Raw genomic sequence first — 15,834 nt, 5'->3', positions numbered from 1 at the left:
GCGGGACGCGCACACCTCCCGGCGGGATGCGCACACCACCCGCGCGGCAGCCCCGCCGAAGCCGCGGTAAAAGGCGCCGGAACGTGCTCCAGGAGGAGCGGCCGCTCGGGGCTCTCAATTCTGCGCGCCTGCCATCTGCACACATACCTAAAGGGGCCTATTTAAACTCGGGGGCATCTATTAACTTGACTTTCTAGCAGCAACTTCTCCGTGTCCCAGGTCTCACACTTCCCTCCTCTCCGACGTTCGCCTCCTCCAAAACCAAGACTTCCAGAAACAGAAGGGACCTAAGCACTGTACCTAAACCTTCTGTTTTACACAAGAGACATCAAAAGATGGCAGGCGAATCAGTCCAGCAAGAACGGCACGTGATCACAGAGCTAAGTGACAAGTGCAAGAGCAGCAGGTACCTCCGCTGAGGTCTTCTGGGGACTGCTCTGCACTCCCTTGTGTCTGAGTAAACCGGAACACGGTTCTTGTCACGTCCCTTTGACCCAGCAATATTCCTCAAGAAATAAGTATCCCAAAATGCGTGCATAAGGATATTCTTAAGAGTTACTTAAATAGTAAAGACTGGAACCGAGCTAGAGAATTAACAAAATCAAACATATATGCTTGATATGGTAGAAAGTTCGAGACCGCCCTGCCGGGCACTAAAGGGGCAGTGTGAGGGGAGAGCGTGAAGAACCAGCAGAACCACCAGAACCACACCCCTCCCATGAGCCCAGGTCACAATCCGTGCGCCGTCTCAGCGGTGAGACTGAATGTTGGTTCCTTTCTCACATTCTAATGTTTTTAATATACTTGTTGCGAGAAAGACAAAATTGCCATTTTAAAAATCATGTGAGCATCATCCTTTCCTAAACTTTTATGTGAGCTGGAAGGTTATAATGAAAGACATTCTAGTATACAGCTGGTAGTAGTATAAACTGGCAAGAACTTTCTGGAAGGCAATATGACAATATTATTTCTAGAACTTAAAAAAGCTCATATAAATTCAAGCATACTGCACACGCGCACACACACACACACAGGCACCACACATACGTACACACACTGACCTACCTACAAAAAAAGTGTATGTAAACACACACAGTGTATATGGAAAATGAAAAATTTTCAAAACCAAGTAATAAACACATTTCTTTCAAAATCACTATAAACCAGATATAGTTTTTAAATCAAAAACCTTTAGGGAAACGGGCAGTGATAGTCTTTGGCCTCGTAACATCTAGGCATACATGCTAAAGAAATAATCAGAAATCTAAACAAAGATGTTCACCTTAGACCTACAACAGCAAAACATGGGAAAAGCAAACGTGGGAGTGGTCATCCAACTCACCCGCACAGCCCTCAAAACTTTTGTGTATAAATGTCACTGGTATGAGAAAATACAGTGTAATGATAAATGGGGAAAAACTAGAAGCAAAATGAGAGAGTTGCATTTCAATCGAGTTAAAAACCAAAGGGAAAAGAGTGAAAGAAAACCACTCAGAGCATTAATCTTCAATCAGCAAAACTATAGGGGTCTTTCCACTCATTCTTTAATTATGAATTTTGCGAACATACTTGAATATTAGCTATTACTCTCATAACCAAAAAAAGAATAAGTAAACAAGAAAAATGACTGGCATTTCACAAGCATTCTCCACTGCCTAGGTTTCAGTCATTTCTTATTATTCTCCACGATTCTCGGGCTGAGGAAGTCGCTAATGGGCCTGAATGGTGGGAGGAGGAGACGGGACCCCACGGGGTGGGGGAGACGAAGGGCAGAGGCAGATGCACACACGGGCTGGGGGCAGGTGGGACAGAAGGGACACGCAGGCTCGGCCGTGACAAAGCCAGTCTGCCATGTTGCCGCCAGAGCAAAGTTGCCCACAGAAAAAATTTTCGAACAGTCAAGAAATTTACCAACTTCGAATATAAAAAAATATAATGAAATGCTGGTAAGTAAAAGTCGGACTCAGAAGTCAAAATTAAACACAAAGCAAGTAGAAACCAGTCTAAGCACAGTTATTATACAATAGCATATTGCTCCGTAAGTATGCAGTTTGTTTGTTCTCTACACATTGAAACAATACGATTAAACACATATTAGTGAAAAGCTAGTATATGACGAATAAGATGCTAAATTGTGAGAGTTTAGTGGCAGGAAATATAAAGAGTACTTCTTTAATCCTTTAGACATAAATTCCTGTGATTGGTTTTCTAATAATTGTGGAGAAATACTATCCATGGTTTTATAGCTCTCATTAGCTAAGATTTCAAACTTACACAGCAATACAATTGACATATCTTACATGAATAAACTAACCGAGGTGGCACCAATTACTACGATGGAAAAGCAACAGCCGAAGCTGAAACGCACGTACACGGGGTAGGCGAGCACCCACGGCTTACCAGGGCTGTGATGAGCGGCAGATTCTCCATTCTGAAATTCATCTCCTGCCACATTCACTCTACCAGGATTAAAAGGTCCTACTCCAGTCTTGGTCTGTGAAGTTAAAGATGGGGTGTATGTTTGCATATTAACACCGAAATTACTTGACTGCAGTCCGTTAGAGACATCTCCCAAGCTGGTATTCTGCAGTGACGTTACATGTGTAATCATTAAGTTCATATCTCGCCCGTCAGTATTTTCTAAGTGGCCATCATTCACAGAGCTGGCGCCTGTCTCTAAGGTGGTAACATTAGCAATCTGAATTTCGGAGTCTGGTTCTGTGGTGATACCGCTACTACCCATTCCTGCATTTACCTTACTTCTTGAAAGAGTGGAGGTGGAGAAATCCACATCATTGGTTCTGTTTTTAGTCTCGGGAGGTCTCCGAGGGTCAATAAAATTGGAGGAATTTTTTTCCTGCCCTTGATTTGTTTCCACGTCCTCTTCGTCATCAATGACAATCGTCTCACTCACGCTTCCCTTTTGAGAAGCCAGTTCTTTTGAGGAAGGAAGGATTTTGGAATCGGTTCCTTGCAGTTCTTCGTTTTTCGACGATGCAAATACTATGGCTCTTTGATCGGTGACCACGGGTGCAGGAGGCGGGGGAGGATGTACAGGTTCGATGAAAACAACGTCGTCGTCATCTTCCACCGAAGAGTTTTGAAATTTATTAGATCTAGAAACCAAAGGATTAGGCGGACCGCTGAATGAATTTCCGACATTGGTGAGACTGGTTGCCATGGCCGTACTCCCTAATAAAACAGGAGTCTGATCGGTCAAGTCTAACCCGCCCACGGAGCCCGGGTCCATGCCAAGGGACCTGGAAGAGACAGGGAGAGGAAAGCACGGACGTCAGTCATGACACTTCACGTTACCCTCGCTGTTTTAAACACCCTTATACTTTCTTTTTCATTCTAAATGACAACGGTTCTTATCTACCATCCAGGAGAGTTTTGATGGAGAAACTTTCTCCACTCTGTGATCTCTCATTCACTAATCGGTTCACACGTGAACTTCTTGTGATATAAAAAGGGAATCACCCAGCTTCCAGCCGGAACACGCAGTCCATGCCCACCCCCGCTGCCTCCTTCCACCTCTGTTCACCCTATGAACATAAACACCGAAAACAGGTAAGGCTTCCTACACACGTATGAACAGGAAAATACCAAAGTCTGACAACGAAAATCCCTTCTGTATACACCTAGCCCATTTATCCACTGTACTAAATAAAATAATACTGTCTAACCCCCAATTTCTCTTACTTCGTCTTGCTTAAAAACTCCTTCTCACACTCCTCGGCCCCCAGGGGACCCAGGTAACTGGATGGTTAAACCCTTCTGAGAAGCTGAAGCCTTTCTTGACCGCCCCTCCCGCAGAAGGCATAAACCCTATCTGCCAGGCACTGAGTGTGCTGTGTGTGAGTCTACGCACCAGTCTGAATAAGGCCCCCCAAGATGAGGTCCTGCGCCCTGGAACTGTGTCACCTTACCTGGAGAAAGGGGCTTTGCAGGTGTGATTAAGGCTGAGGATTTAAGAATGAAATTACCTAGGTTACCTGGGTGGGCGCGAACGCAACCCTAAGTGCCTCAGGCGGTGGGTAGGAGGGGCACAGGCACAACAGGAGACAGCGCGGCCACAGAGGGGGACTGGAGGAGACCGGGTGATGCAGCCAAGGGACGCTGGCAGTCCCTGGCGGTCCCCAAATGCAGAAGAGGCAAGGAGCCTTCCTGCCCCAGAGCCTCCGGGGCAAGCACGGCCCTGCTGGCACCTCGACTTGAGGCCAGGGTCACCGATTACTGACTTCTGACCTCCAGAACTAAGAAAATAAATTTCTGTTGCTGTACGAAAACTTGTTGACCACCAAGTTTGTGGTAATTTGCTACAATAGCCACAGGAAATAAATGTAATCCGCTTTTTAGTTATATCTTCAAAACAACCCTCGATATAGCTATAACATGCGTCCCATTTTAAGGTTTGAAAACTCGTGCCCAAGGCACACAGCCAGAATGCACACTCGGGTCTCAGAGCTCAGCAGTCCTAACTCGTCACCACCCTCCTACACATTGGGCTAACACTTCTGGGCGCCGACTTCACGGGCAGGGCTGTGCTGAAGCCGGAGAGACGGCAGTCAAGAGCCAGAGGAGGAAGGAAGGAGAGTTCCTGAGCGATGGAGAGAGGGTCATGGGCAGACGTGACTCACCTTCATCTCAGAGACCAACGGGGGAAAACGAGAGGGGAAATGAAGGCTGAGTGGACTGCAGGCCATCCGCGGACGGGAGGCTGGCAATGTGAAGAGGTTCACACACGGAGCCTCATTTTCAGAGGGTTATCTGAGGTGAGGGGATGGGGGTGTGCGGGCCACAGAGACGGTTTAAGGGCCCCAGTGCCAACTCGTAAACCCTCTGAAATCCTCTTGCTCTAACAAAGGGGCTGAGCCCAGTTTGAAAAATGACTAGCTTAGGAACACTTAGGACTTCACAGATGTTGTCATCTGCGTATACTGTTATAAGGAGCCTCTGGAAGGCAAAGACATGAACATAACAGCGATCGCTTTGGCAGACAGTGACACAGATGGAGAAATTGTTCACTATACATCTCGGTGCGTTTTCTTAATTTTTGAACTTGATTTCTCACTTATTTTTAAGGTTAAAATCTAAACTTTTTAAAAAGAGCGATAACACAGTGATAAAGAGGTAACTACTTTGGTGACCACAGAAGGCCTCTTTGAGACCAGGTGACGTGTACAGTGGAATCAGAAATGCCAAGATCCAGCTGCGGTATAACTGGAGGCAGGGCTTTCCAGCTCTTAAAAAAAAAAAAAAAGCCTAAAGAAAATGAGGCGGGTCAATTCGAGCAGTGGAGTAAAGGCCAACGGGGCTGGAACAGGTAGGCGAGGAAGGACAGTATGAGGCGAAATATGAAAACAGGCACAACGCAACTCACCAAGGCCCACAAGTTCACTCGCTGACGGCATGAACAAAGACGAAGCACCTAGAATGCACACGACACTGCCTTAGGCGCTTGAGGAAAATCAATAAACAAACGAGGTCAACATCCTTTGCCACCAGAAATCGTGGATTCTGAAGGCGAGAGTGTGGATTTCACCTTAGCAGGAAACGTTGCAGCGTTTTCACCAAAAGGCTGACGTTTCGTCTCACTTGTTTTGAATAGGTCACTCTGGCTGCTATGTGGGAAACGGGGTCTAAGAGGTAAGACTGGAGCAAACCCGCGAGACGGCCAACGGTCCAGGCGAGAGATGACGACAGCTCAAACAAGGGTGGTGACAGGAGGGGACAGTCAACAGACCAGGGTCGGGGGGCTTTCAGAAAGTAGATCGTCCTGGCATGGAAAGCCCTGCAGATACACCGCTGACTGCAAACGGGTGCGGAACACAGAGCATCAGTGCGGTGCCGTGGATCCCCCCAAACCCACACCCCTACACGCGCACGTTTCCACGAGTCCGTGGCAGCACCAGGGCGCTTTCAACACGCCGCAATCGTTCACGTTCCGCGTCCGTCTGCAAAGACGCCTGGGCGAATAACGGGCAAAGCAGAAGGTGACGGAAAGCTGACAAGCGCCCACGATGAAGGGACGCCCGCTCTCCGGACGCGCGAGGGACACAGGGCACGCGCTTTTCGCAGATGTTAAATGGGGGTGCGCCGCCCTTCCACGGAACGCTGTGGACAGAGCGTAGGTAACCCGCCTTCTCGCTGAATGGAGGGGACCCCGAAACAGCGCCCAGGCTCCGAGGAGCCCAGGTGTCTCAAGTGCGTACGAGAAGCCAGACGGCAAACACCGGCATGCTCGCTTCAACCACCGGACGTCGCCAACTAACATGTCACTTAACTGGCCCTCATCTTAGGCACTGCGTCCCCCCTCGCACCACTGGGCGCCCGGCCGGCCGAGTTCGGCGCCGGAGGGCATATGCCCCGCTCGGCAGGCGTGTGTCCACTCACCGGTTCGGCGATGCGCAGGGAAGGTTTTATTTTATTTTCACTCGACTGTGACGATGCCCCTTTGAGTTAAACAGAACTTTTTCCTACAATGAAACGGTAGCTCACACACGTCAGTCAGGAGCGCCCGGGCCTACGACGGCATCGGGAGGCTGGATTCCCAGGCCGACCAAGGCCGACTGTCCCTCCCCGCAGGGCGATGGCCGTGCCCGCGCCAGGACCGAGGGCCAATGTCGGAAACCGGCAAGATAGGCTTACACCTGCTCTAATGGACACGGATGATTCTATTTAAAATCTTAAGGGACGACCATTTGCTTTCCCAAAGAGCTACCAATTATCGTTTAATTTTCAAAAATTAAAATATACACGCATCACTCTCCAACAGCTCCTCAGCAAGGAAGACTTCTGCATGGTAAAATCATAGCATGGGCTAGGAGAAACCTTTCTTCGTGCAAGGCCTTTGCTTAATTTTAAGCAGACAAGAAAATTTTTAACGTTACAGCTACAGAAGTTTCAAAAGTGAAAATATGCTGAATAACATTTGATTCAAAATTTTCATAGCTCAATTAAATTTTGTTAAAAATCCAAGTACATTCATCCAGTAACAGTTAACATTTATTTAATGCTTATTATAAGCCAAATAGTCACATCAGTTAGACATTAAACAACCTCCTAAAGTCAAATCATTATCTTCCTTACACAGATTTTTAAAAACCAATCCCCAAAAGCAAGCCGCCCAAGACCACAGCCAGGAAGTGGTGTGAGTGCATGTCACCAAGCCGGCCCCGACTTCCGGCGACCCTATGGATGAGTGGCGTCCACAGTGTCCTGTCCTAGCCCTGCTCAGCTCCTGGAGACTCAGCCTCCGGCTTCTTTGACGGAGTCGGGCCCTCTCGTGTTTGGTCTTCCTCTTCTGCTGCCTTCCGTCCTCGCCAGCACGACTGTCTTTGTCAGAGAATCCCGCCGTCTCTCGAGCTGCCCGAAGCAGGACAGCCTCGGGTTTGTCACTCGCTCCGGCAACATCTCAGGCTTAATTTGCTTGGGGACCGCTGGTTCCTCCCTCCGGCGGTCCAGGGTCTCCATGCGCTCCCCTCCACACCACACTTAAAACGGATGAAGTTGCAGGGGTCAAGATTTGAATATTCATAACTACTACATAATATGTGAGTACTGAACAACAAAATATAGAAAAGCTTTTATTTTTTTATTTTTTAAAAAAGGCCATAGCCATTCAATAAAACAATAACCAAATCAGCATTCAAAATACATGTGTATCAAATGGAAGAAATAACAAGCCCAAAGTGCCAGGCTAAAAGGAGATTTAAACGACAAATGAAACTGAACTTGTGTCAATGTTCATTTGTCACACAAGGTAGGAACGATCCTCATCAGCTTAACAATTTTCAGAGGAATGACGTGTAAGTCTACTGATGTTAGGAAATGCACAGGCTTTTAAAGCAATAGTTCTCTGGTGCTTTCCCTGTGTTAGCTTATCCCAAACCCAAGAGACAGCAATTTCCTGCACAGAAAAGCTACAACTAACTGCACAGCACCCTCTGGTGGCTGCCAGGGAGCAAGCCATTCTCCTCAGCATAAACCGCTGTGGCTGTCACCACATACACTGCTCCACAGTAACCCACCTCTCAAAACAGAGAAACTACTCAACTAGAACAGCTATTTTCAAATCCTGGACTAAAGATAAACTTGGTCTCTTCTACTACCACTGAGAGGATGTTTCAACCAGCAAACACTTTAGTCCTATAAAGAAAGGACAATCCAATTCAAAGATGACCACTTGTACATAATCCAAATAAAATCTACTCCATTTAGCCAATTCTAATTAGCTATTTAACACTGAGCAAATAACTTCACTGCCCTTAGCTTCAATTTTCCCTAGAGTAAACGGTATAAAAAGTTCCCCAGGGTTTTCTTACAATTCAGAGATAACTGAAACCAATTAGCACACCCTTAACTCCTCAACTAGTACCAGGCGATTTTTACCTGTACCTCAAGCTTTCAGTAAGTTTCTAATTTTTAAATTTCCTCGTGATGCTCCCATTGTTATGGGCCAAATGTGTGTCTCCTCCCGAGATTCCCCTGGTGAAATCCTGCCTGCAGGAAGGAAGAATGGGAGGTGGGGCCTTTGGAAGGGGATCAGGTCTCGAGGTGGCGCCTCCTGAATGAGTGCCTGAGTGAATGAGATCGCTGCTCTCTTCAGAAAGGACAGCCCAGGGCGCACCCTCCCCCTTCCGCCAAACGAGGACGCAGCCATAAGATGACAAGCAGAACCTCAGCGGACACCAAATCTACCCGAGCCTTGACCTTGGACATCCCAACATCCAGAACTGTGAGAAACGGATGGTTGTTCTCTATGGTATTTTTCTTATAGCGGCTCAAATGGATGAAAATAATCATTATATATTACGAATGCTTCATTTTATTTGGGCTTATTTTGATCCAATGAGAATCGATTAACACAATACTTGTTCTCACACACAAAAAAAGGTGTTAAACTACAAATGTTGGAATTTATAACAAGAAAGTATCAATACTTGACGAGAAAAGCTTATGAACTTTCAAAGAAAAGCACAAGGAAACCATTCAAACTGAGTCAAGAAAAGCACTCACATCATTATCCCACTGACAAGCCTAAGAGCTTTCTCGGTGCTGTAAGAGTTGCTAAGGTGAATTCTTCTCTACAGCAAAGGGTATTAGTCAACATATGTTCATGGCATTTAGAAAGCTAAGGTGAATTCTTCTCTACAGCAAAGGGTATTAGTCAACATATGTTCACAGCGTTTATAATAAATCTGAGTCAGTATGACAAATTTAAATTTTTAAGAATTAAAAATTCTCAATAAGACAGGAACAGGTTTTTAAATATATATAAAATATCAAACCAAAAGGTATCACCAAACGTAATGGGAAATATTAAAAACATTATCATCGAAGTCAAAATAGGATAAGGAATATTCTTCACAATTACAATATAACATTGTTCTGTGAGTACCAGCCAATGAAATTATATGAAAGATAAAGACATAAAAATGTGATAGAAGTAAAATTGTAATTATATGCAAATTATATGCCTTTACCTCAAAGACCCAAAAAATTTGCTTAAAACACTACTACAGTGAGATAATTTAGTCAAATGCTGAATACAAAATTAACGTGTAGAAATTAATACTAATTAATTGAATAGCCAATGGGAGACAGATACAAAACATTGGTTATCCAAAGGTCAACTAAATAAGATTAAAAAAAAAAAAAGGCAAACCCACATGGACAGGCAAAACAGGGGGCAAGTTCAATGGCACCTGGGCAGGGAAAGCAGTGAGCAGGCGCCGTCACATCTGACTTAGCAGGCTTCGAAAGGCACCCTGTGGACCCACAGTAAAGAAAGATTCGGAAAGACTGATTACAAATGAACTTAAACCTGGTTAACATTAACTTGTCATAAGGTAGGAAGTAACCTGATCAATATAATTTTCAGAGGAATGAGGCAGCAGGTCCTCACAAGTTAGGACATAAAAAACAGAGGAAGACAGAGGTCACACAAATTGGCAGAGTGGAAAGTTATGAGTCCCTCCACCCAAGCAAGCACTGAGCTGGACGGAGTGACTGGAACTCACTACTTTGGATCTCTGATTTCCTGGAGGCATCTATCAGATTTAATAAGACACAACTCTACGTTTTATTTTTTTCCTCATCCAGACATTTGAGGACATTTTTGTCAGGTCCCTAGCTCACTACAGGGATAAAGGAACAGAAACTTTAATGGTCACGAACAACAAGAAATACACTTTGCAAAAAAATTGTTTAGAAAAGTAAAAAATGAACAGCTCCATCCATTAACAAGTAAAAATCAGCAATTTGTTAAAATTGGGCATCCAGTTTTATATATCCAGAGTTACACATAACACACTCAGAATAAAACACACAAAGAAACAGAAGAGCGTGCCCTATTCACAGAAATAAAAGAATCTGACAGAAACAATTCCTGAGGAACTCCAAATATTGGAGTAACAAGTGAAAAATATTAAATCAACTATCCTAAATATGGTGGGTGAGCTCAAGGACAACAAGCACAAAGAACTAAAGAGAATCGCAAAACAATGAAATGAACAGAATGAGAGCACGAATAAATGGATTCAAATTATAAAAAGCAATCACATTCTGCAGATAAAAACTACAATGACAGAAATGAAAAATTCACTAGCGGGGATCAATAGTGGATGTGAGCATGCAGAAGATAGAATCAGTAAACTGAAAGACAGAATATTTGAAATTATCCAATCCAAGGTGCAGGGAAAAAAAGAATGAAAAAAAAAAAAAAATGAACAGAGCTCGAAGGATGAAGGATGTGTGAAATACCAAGAGTACCAATATATGCATCATACAAAGAGAAAAGGATAGGAAAAAATATTTTAAGAAAGACTAGATGAAAACTTCCCAAATATGATGAAGATAAACATGCACCATCCAAGAAGCTCGACAAACTCCAACTCAGACAAACTCAGAAATACCCACGGCGAGATACATAATAATCAAACTGTGGGCCCAGAGACAAAGTGAATTCCGAGGGTGAGAGAGCAGTGACTCATCATGTGTGAAGGATGCTCAATACGACTGTTTAGATCCTCAGTTTATTTCTCATCAGAAAGCACGGAAGCCAGGAGCTAGTGGGATGACATATTGAAAGTGGTAAACAACAACAAAATCTGTCAGCCGAGAAATCTATATCCAGCAAAAATTCCTCCAAAATTAAGAAGAAATCAAGTCAATTCTAGATAAACGAAAGCAAAGTGAGTTCATCACCCGCAGACCTACCCAACACGAAATGCTAGGGAGTCTTTCAGCATTAAGGCAAAAATAAAAACACACTGGAGAATAAATTGAAGCCATAAGAAATAAAGAACACAAATGAAGTTAACTGAATAAATAGAAAGCCAGTTTTAACGTCCTTGTGGTTTATAACTGCTCTTTTTCCTATGACTTAAAAGGCAAATGCGTAAAACGGTAATCGTCAGCATACGATAATGAGCGCACAGAGCGTACGCTGTCGAAACCAAGTCGGTTTATTCACAGCAAGTTACTGTAAGTTTCAGATAATGATTGTAATCCTCAGGTGCCATTAAGAAAATGACTGGAAACCACAGAAGAAAGGGAAGAGGGGATGGTGCACTCGAGGAAAAAAATCAAACACGAAAGAAGGCGGTAACAGAATAAAGCGGGGGAAACATAGAGGCATCTAGAAAACAAAGAGCAAACTGGCAAAAGTAAGTCCTTCCTCATTAACTACTTTAAGTGTGAATAGATTAAATTACATTAAAAGACAGAAACGGGCAGGTTGGATTAAGAAAACATGATCCATCTACACGCTGTATAGAAGGGACTCACTTGCGATACAAAGTCACAAAGGAATGAAAAGCAGAAGTATGGAAAAGATATTTCACGCAAATAGTAACTAAAAGAGAACTGGCTCAGATATAGTAGTATTAGACAAAATAAACTTTAAGTCAAAGAAGGGTTATAAGGAAAAAAAGGACACTGTACACTGACGAAAGATTCATTCCAGCAAGTAGGTATTACAACCACACACACAGTGAACAGAGCCTCCAAAACAAAGTGAAGCAAAAATGCCCAGAATTAAAGGGAGACATAGTTCTATAACAATAGTTGGATACTTCAGTGTCCTCCTTCTAATAGCGGATAGAACAAAAAAATAGTAGAACCACCACACGAAGATCAGTAAGGGAATGGCACCTGAACAGCACTACAGACGGCCGAGGCCTGCCAGACACACAGACCACCCCGCCCGCCAGCGGCAGAATGCCCACGGGACATTTACCAGAGGCCACGTCGCAGCCACAAAACAAGTGTTCATAAATTTAAAAGAATCAAAACGATAGTCTTTTCTGATCACGATGAATGAAACCAGAAATAAATACCAGAATCAAAAATGGAAACTCACGAATAGGCAGAAATTAAACAAGGCACAAACAACCGATGGGTCAAAGAAGAAATGACAAGGGCAAGAGGAAACACTCTGAGACGAAAGAAAACAAAGACGCAACATGTCAAAACTTACGGGGTACGGTGAAAACAGGGCTCGCTGGGAACCTGAGAGCTATTAGCACCTCCATTAAAAACTATCTCAAATCGATAAGCAAACTGTATGCCTTAAGAAATCAGAAGGAGAGTAAACAAAATAAACCCAAAGCTAGCAGAAAGAATGAAATAATAAAGATTAGTAAAGACGGAAAAACAGAGAGAAAACTCAACAAAATGAAACGATGGTTCTTTGAAAAAATTAAATCTTTAAGCTAAGAAAAAAAAAATCTCAAATTATTAAAATCAGAAATGAAAATAGGACATCACCACCAATTTTACAGAAATAAACAGAATTATAAGAGAGTACAAGGAACAGTATGCCAACAAATTAGATAACCAACACAAAAGTGGAAACTCCTAGACATACACAAACTACCAAAACTGACTCAAGAAGAAATACAAAATCTGAATAAAACTGTAATGAGCAAGGACATTAAATCGGTCATCAAAAATCTCCCAACAAAGAAAGGCCCGGGAACAGATGACTTCCCTGGTAAATGCTACCGCCCATCTAAAGAAGAATGAACACTGTTCCTGCTCAAACACTTCCAAAGAAACACTGGGGAGGAGGGAGCACGTCCTACCCCCTCTGTGCGGCCAGCGTGCCCGACGCCACGCCAGATGACGCCACGCGCACAGCAGAGGCCGGCGGTCCCTGGGAACGTCGATGGGAACGTCCCCAACAAAACAGTAACTAGTGAAGAGAGTACAGACCATAACCCAGCGAGATTCACCCCAGAAAGCGGAGGTAGTCCGACATAAGAAAATCAAAGTGATAAACCATATTAATAGACTGAAGAGGAAAAAAAAACAACACATGATCATCTCGACTGAGGGGAAAAAAGTTTTATTTGACAAAATGAAACATACTTTCATGACAAAAAAAAACGATAAACTAGGCAGAGAAGGAAACTTCTGCAACAGGATAAAGGCCATGTACCTCAGATCAGGAACAGGGCACAGATGTCGCTTGCCATTGTCACTCGACAGAGCACTGCAAGTCCTGGTCGAAGCGACTGCGCAAGAAAGAGACCAAAAGGCATCCAAAGAGCAAAGGAAAAAGTGAAGCTGTCTCTGCAGACGACATGACCTTACGCAGAGGAAACATATAAGCAAAGTTTCAGGATACAAAAACATGCAAAAATCAGTTGCATTTCTATACGCTAATGAACAATCCCGCTACAAATTAGGAAAACAATCCATTTACAGTAACATTAAAAAGGATAAAATACGTAGAAATAAATTTAACCAGAGGTGAAAGACTTGTACGCTGCTGACAGAAACTGAGGACACACAGAGACAGAAAGACGTCCCACGCTCAGGGACCGAAGGTTGGTGTTGTTAAGACGACACCATCGCCCCAAAGCAAGCTACAGGTTCAATGGGATCCTTCCCAAGACTCAAAGGACGTCTGACACAGAGAAAAACTCATCCTAAAACCCATGTGGCATCTCGAGGGACAGAAGTCTTGAAAAAGATGAACAGAGCTGGAGGGGCCTCACACGTCCTGACTGCGAAACTACTACGAAGCTACAGGACTGAACGGCACGGCGCCGGCATGAAGACAGACACACAGACACACAGACCGACAGCGCAGGACGCAGAGCCCGGGAAGAAACCCGTGGAGGCTTGCTGAGTGCCTGACGAGGGTGTCAAGACCACTGAGGAAAGGACAGTCATTTCAACAAAAGAATTCAACAGGTCTCTCACCTTACACCATACACAAAAATTAACTCAGAGTGAATCAAAGACCTATATTTCAGAACTTAAACTATAAACATCTTAGGAGAAAACATGGAGGAAAGGTGTCACGACACGGGACTTGGCAATGATATCTTGGATATGACATCAAAAGCATAGGCCACTAAAGAAAAAAATAAACCGGACTTCACCAAAATTAACAACTTTTGTGCTGAAAGAAAAATATTGTCAAGTAAGAATACTCTACCCAGCAAAGTTTTCCTTTAGAGCTGAAGGAGATACAGAGTTTTCCAGAAAAACAAAAAAAAGTTGAAGGGTTTCATCACCACTAGTTCAGCCTTACAAAAAATGATAAAAGGAATTGTTCGAGCTGAAACCAAGGACACTACCTAGTAACGGGAAAGCATATGGAAGTATAAAACTCACCAGCAAAGCTGAAAATTTTAACTGTTGTGCAAAGAACAGTATACCAAAAGAATAAAAAGACAACCAAGGGAATGGGACAAAATATTTGCAAATCGTCTATCTGATCAGAGATTAATATCCAGGACATAGAAAGAATTCTTATAACTCAAGAACAAAAACAAACGAACAAAGGGCAAAGGACTTAGATACTTCTCCAGCCCCAAAGAAGATACACAAATGGCCATAGGCACATAAAAAGATGCATCATTTTTATGTCATTAGTCATTAGAGAAATGAAATGAAAACCAGGAAATATCTCGCATCCATTAGGATGGCTACGTCAAAACAAACGAACAAAAGTAACAAGTGTTGGTGAGGAGAAACTGGCTGGTTGAAAAAACTTGATCCCAGTACACTGCTGATAGGGACATAAAAAGGGGCAGCAAAAGAAAACAGTATGGAGGTTACTCAAGAACTTAAAAGATGAAGTACCATACGATCCAGCAACCCCACTTCTGGGTATCTGGGTATCCAGAAGGACTGAAGGCAGGATCTTAAAGAGACACCTGCTCATTTATGCTCATAGCAGCATTGCTCGCAAAGCCAAGAGGCGGACGCAACCAAAACGTCCACGGGCAGAGGAAGGACAGACGAAATGGGGCGCGTGCGATGGACGATAACTCAGCCATCAAAAGGAAGGGACTCCTATCACATGCTAATGGATGAACTTGAGGACACGGGGCTGAGAGGAAAAGACAAAGCTGTACGATCACACTCAAGAAGCCAACTTTCACACGAAGGCCGGGGGGGCGGTTACGAGGGGCGGAAGAGGGGAGCAGGCGGGGACTTGTTTACTGGGCATACAGTTCCGGTTTGTCAAGGTGAGAAGCAGGGACTCAAATGGGTACTTGGGACCAGTGTTCACAGCAGCACTATTCACGACGGCCAAAGGACGGAAACAGCCAAGGCTCAGCGGACAGGTGAAGGGGTGCGGGGAGCGGGGAGCAGGGAGGAGCAGAAGGCAGGCGCAGATGCACGAGGGGGCGCTCTTCACCCTGAAAAGAAAGGGATTCTGACACCTGCTGTGACACAGACGAACCTTGAAAACGCCAGGCTACATGACATACGCCAGGCACGAGAGGGTGAACAGTTTAGGGTTCCATTTATTTGAGATACTTAGGACAGGCGAATTCATGGAGATAAAAGAGGAGCGGCTGCCCA

General features: G+C 44.2%; 1 protein-coding gene across 4 annotated transcripts in view; it reads right to left on the bottom strand.

Moving 5' to 3' along the window:
* The window catches only part of ZMYM2 (zinc finger MYM-type containing 2), a 65,842-nt gene that overhangs the window by 39,050 nt on the left and 10,958 nt on the right, over positions 1-15,834 (bottom strand). For 2 of the 4 annotated variants that reach the window (XM_025046953.1, XM_025046951.1), the window contains exon 2: positions 2,401-3,260. In XM_025046953.1, coding sequence (XP_024902721.1) covers positions 2,401-3,250 — 850 coding nt within the window. In that variant the 5' untranslated portion in view covers positions 3,251-3,260. Of the gene's footprint in view, positions 1-2,400; positions 3,261-5,383; positions 5,520-15,834 lie in introns of those variants that run through there. The other 2 variants (XM_025046954.1, XM_025046952.1) reach the window with 2 other exon arrangements.

This window comes from Pteropus alecto, unplaced genomic scaffold (genome assembly GCF_000325575.1).
Source record: "Pteropus alecto unplaced genomic scaffold, ASM32557v1 scaffold80, whole genome shotgun sequence".
NCBI classification, from domain to species: Eukaryota; Metazoa; Chordata; class Mammalia; order Chiroptera; family Pteropodidae; genus Pteropus; species Pteropus alecto.
Note: the sequence above shows the minus strand (reverse complement) of the source record. Positions and strands in the feature narration are given on the sequence as shown.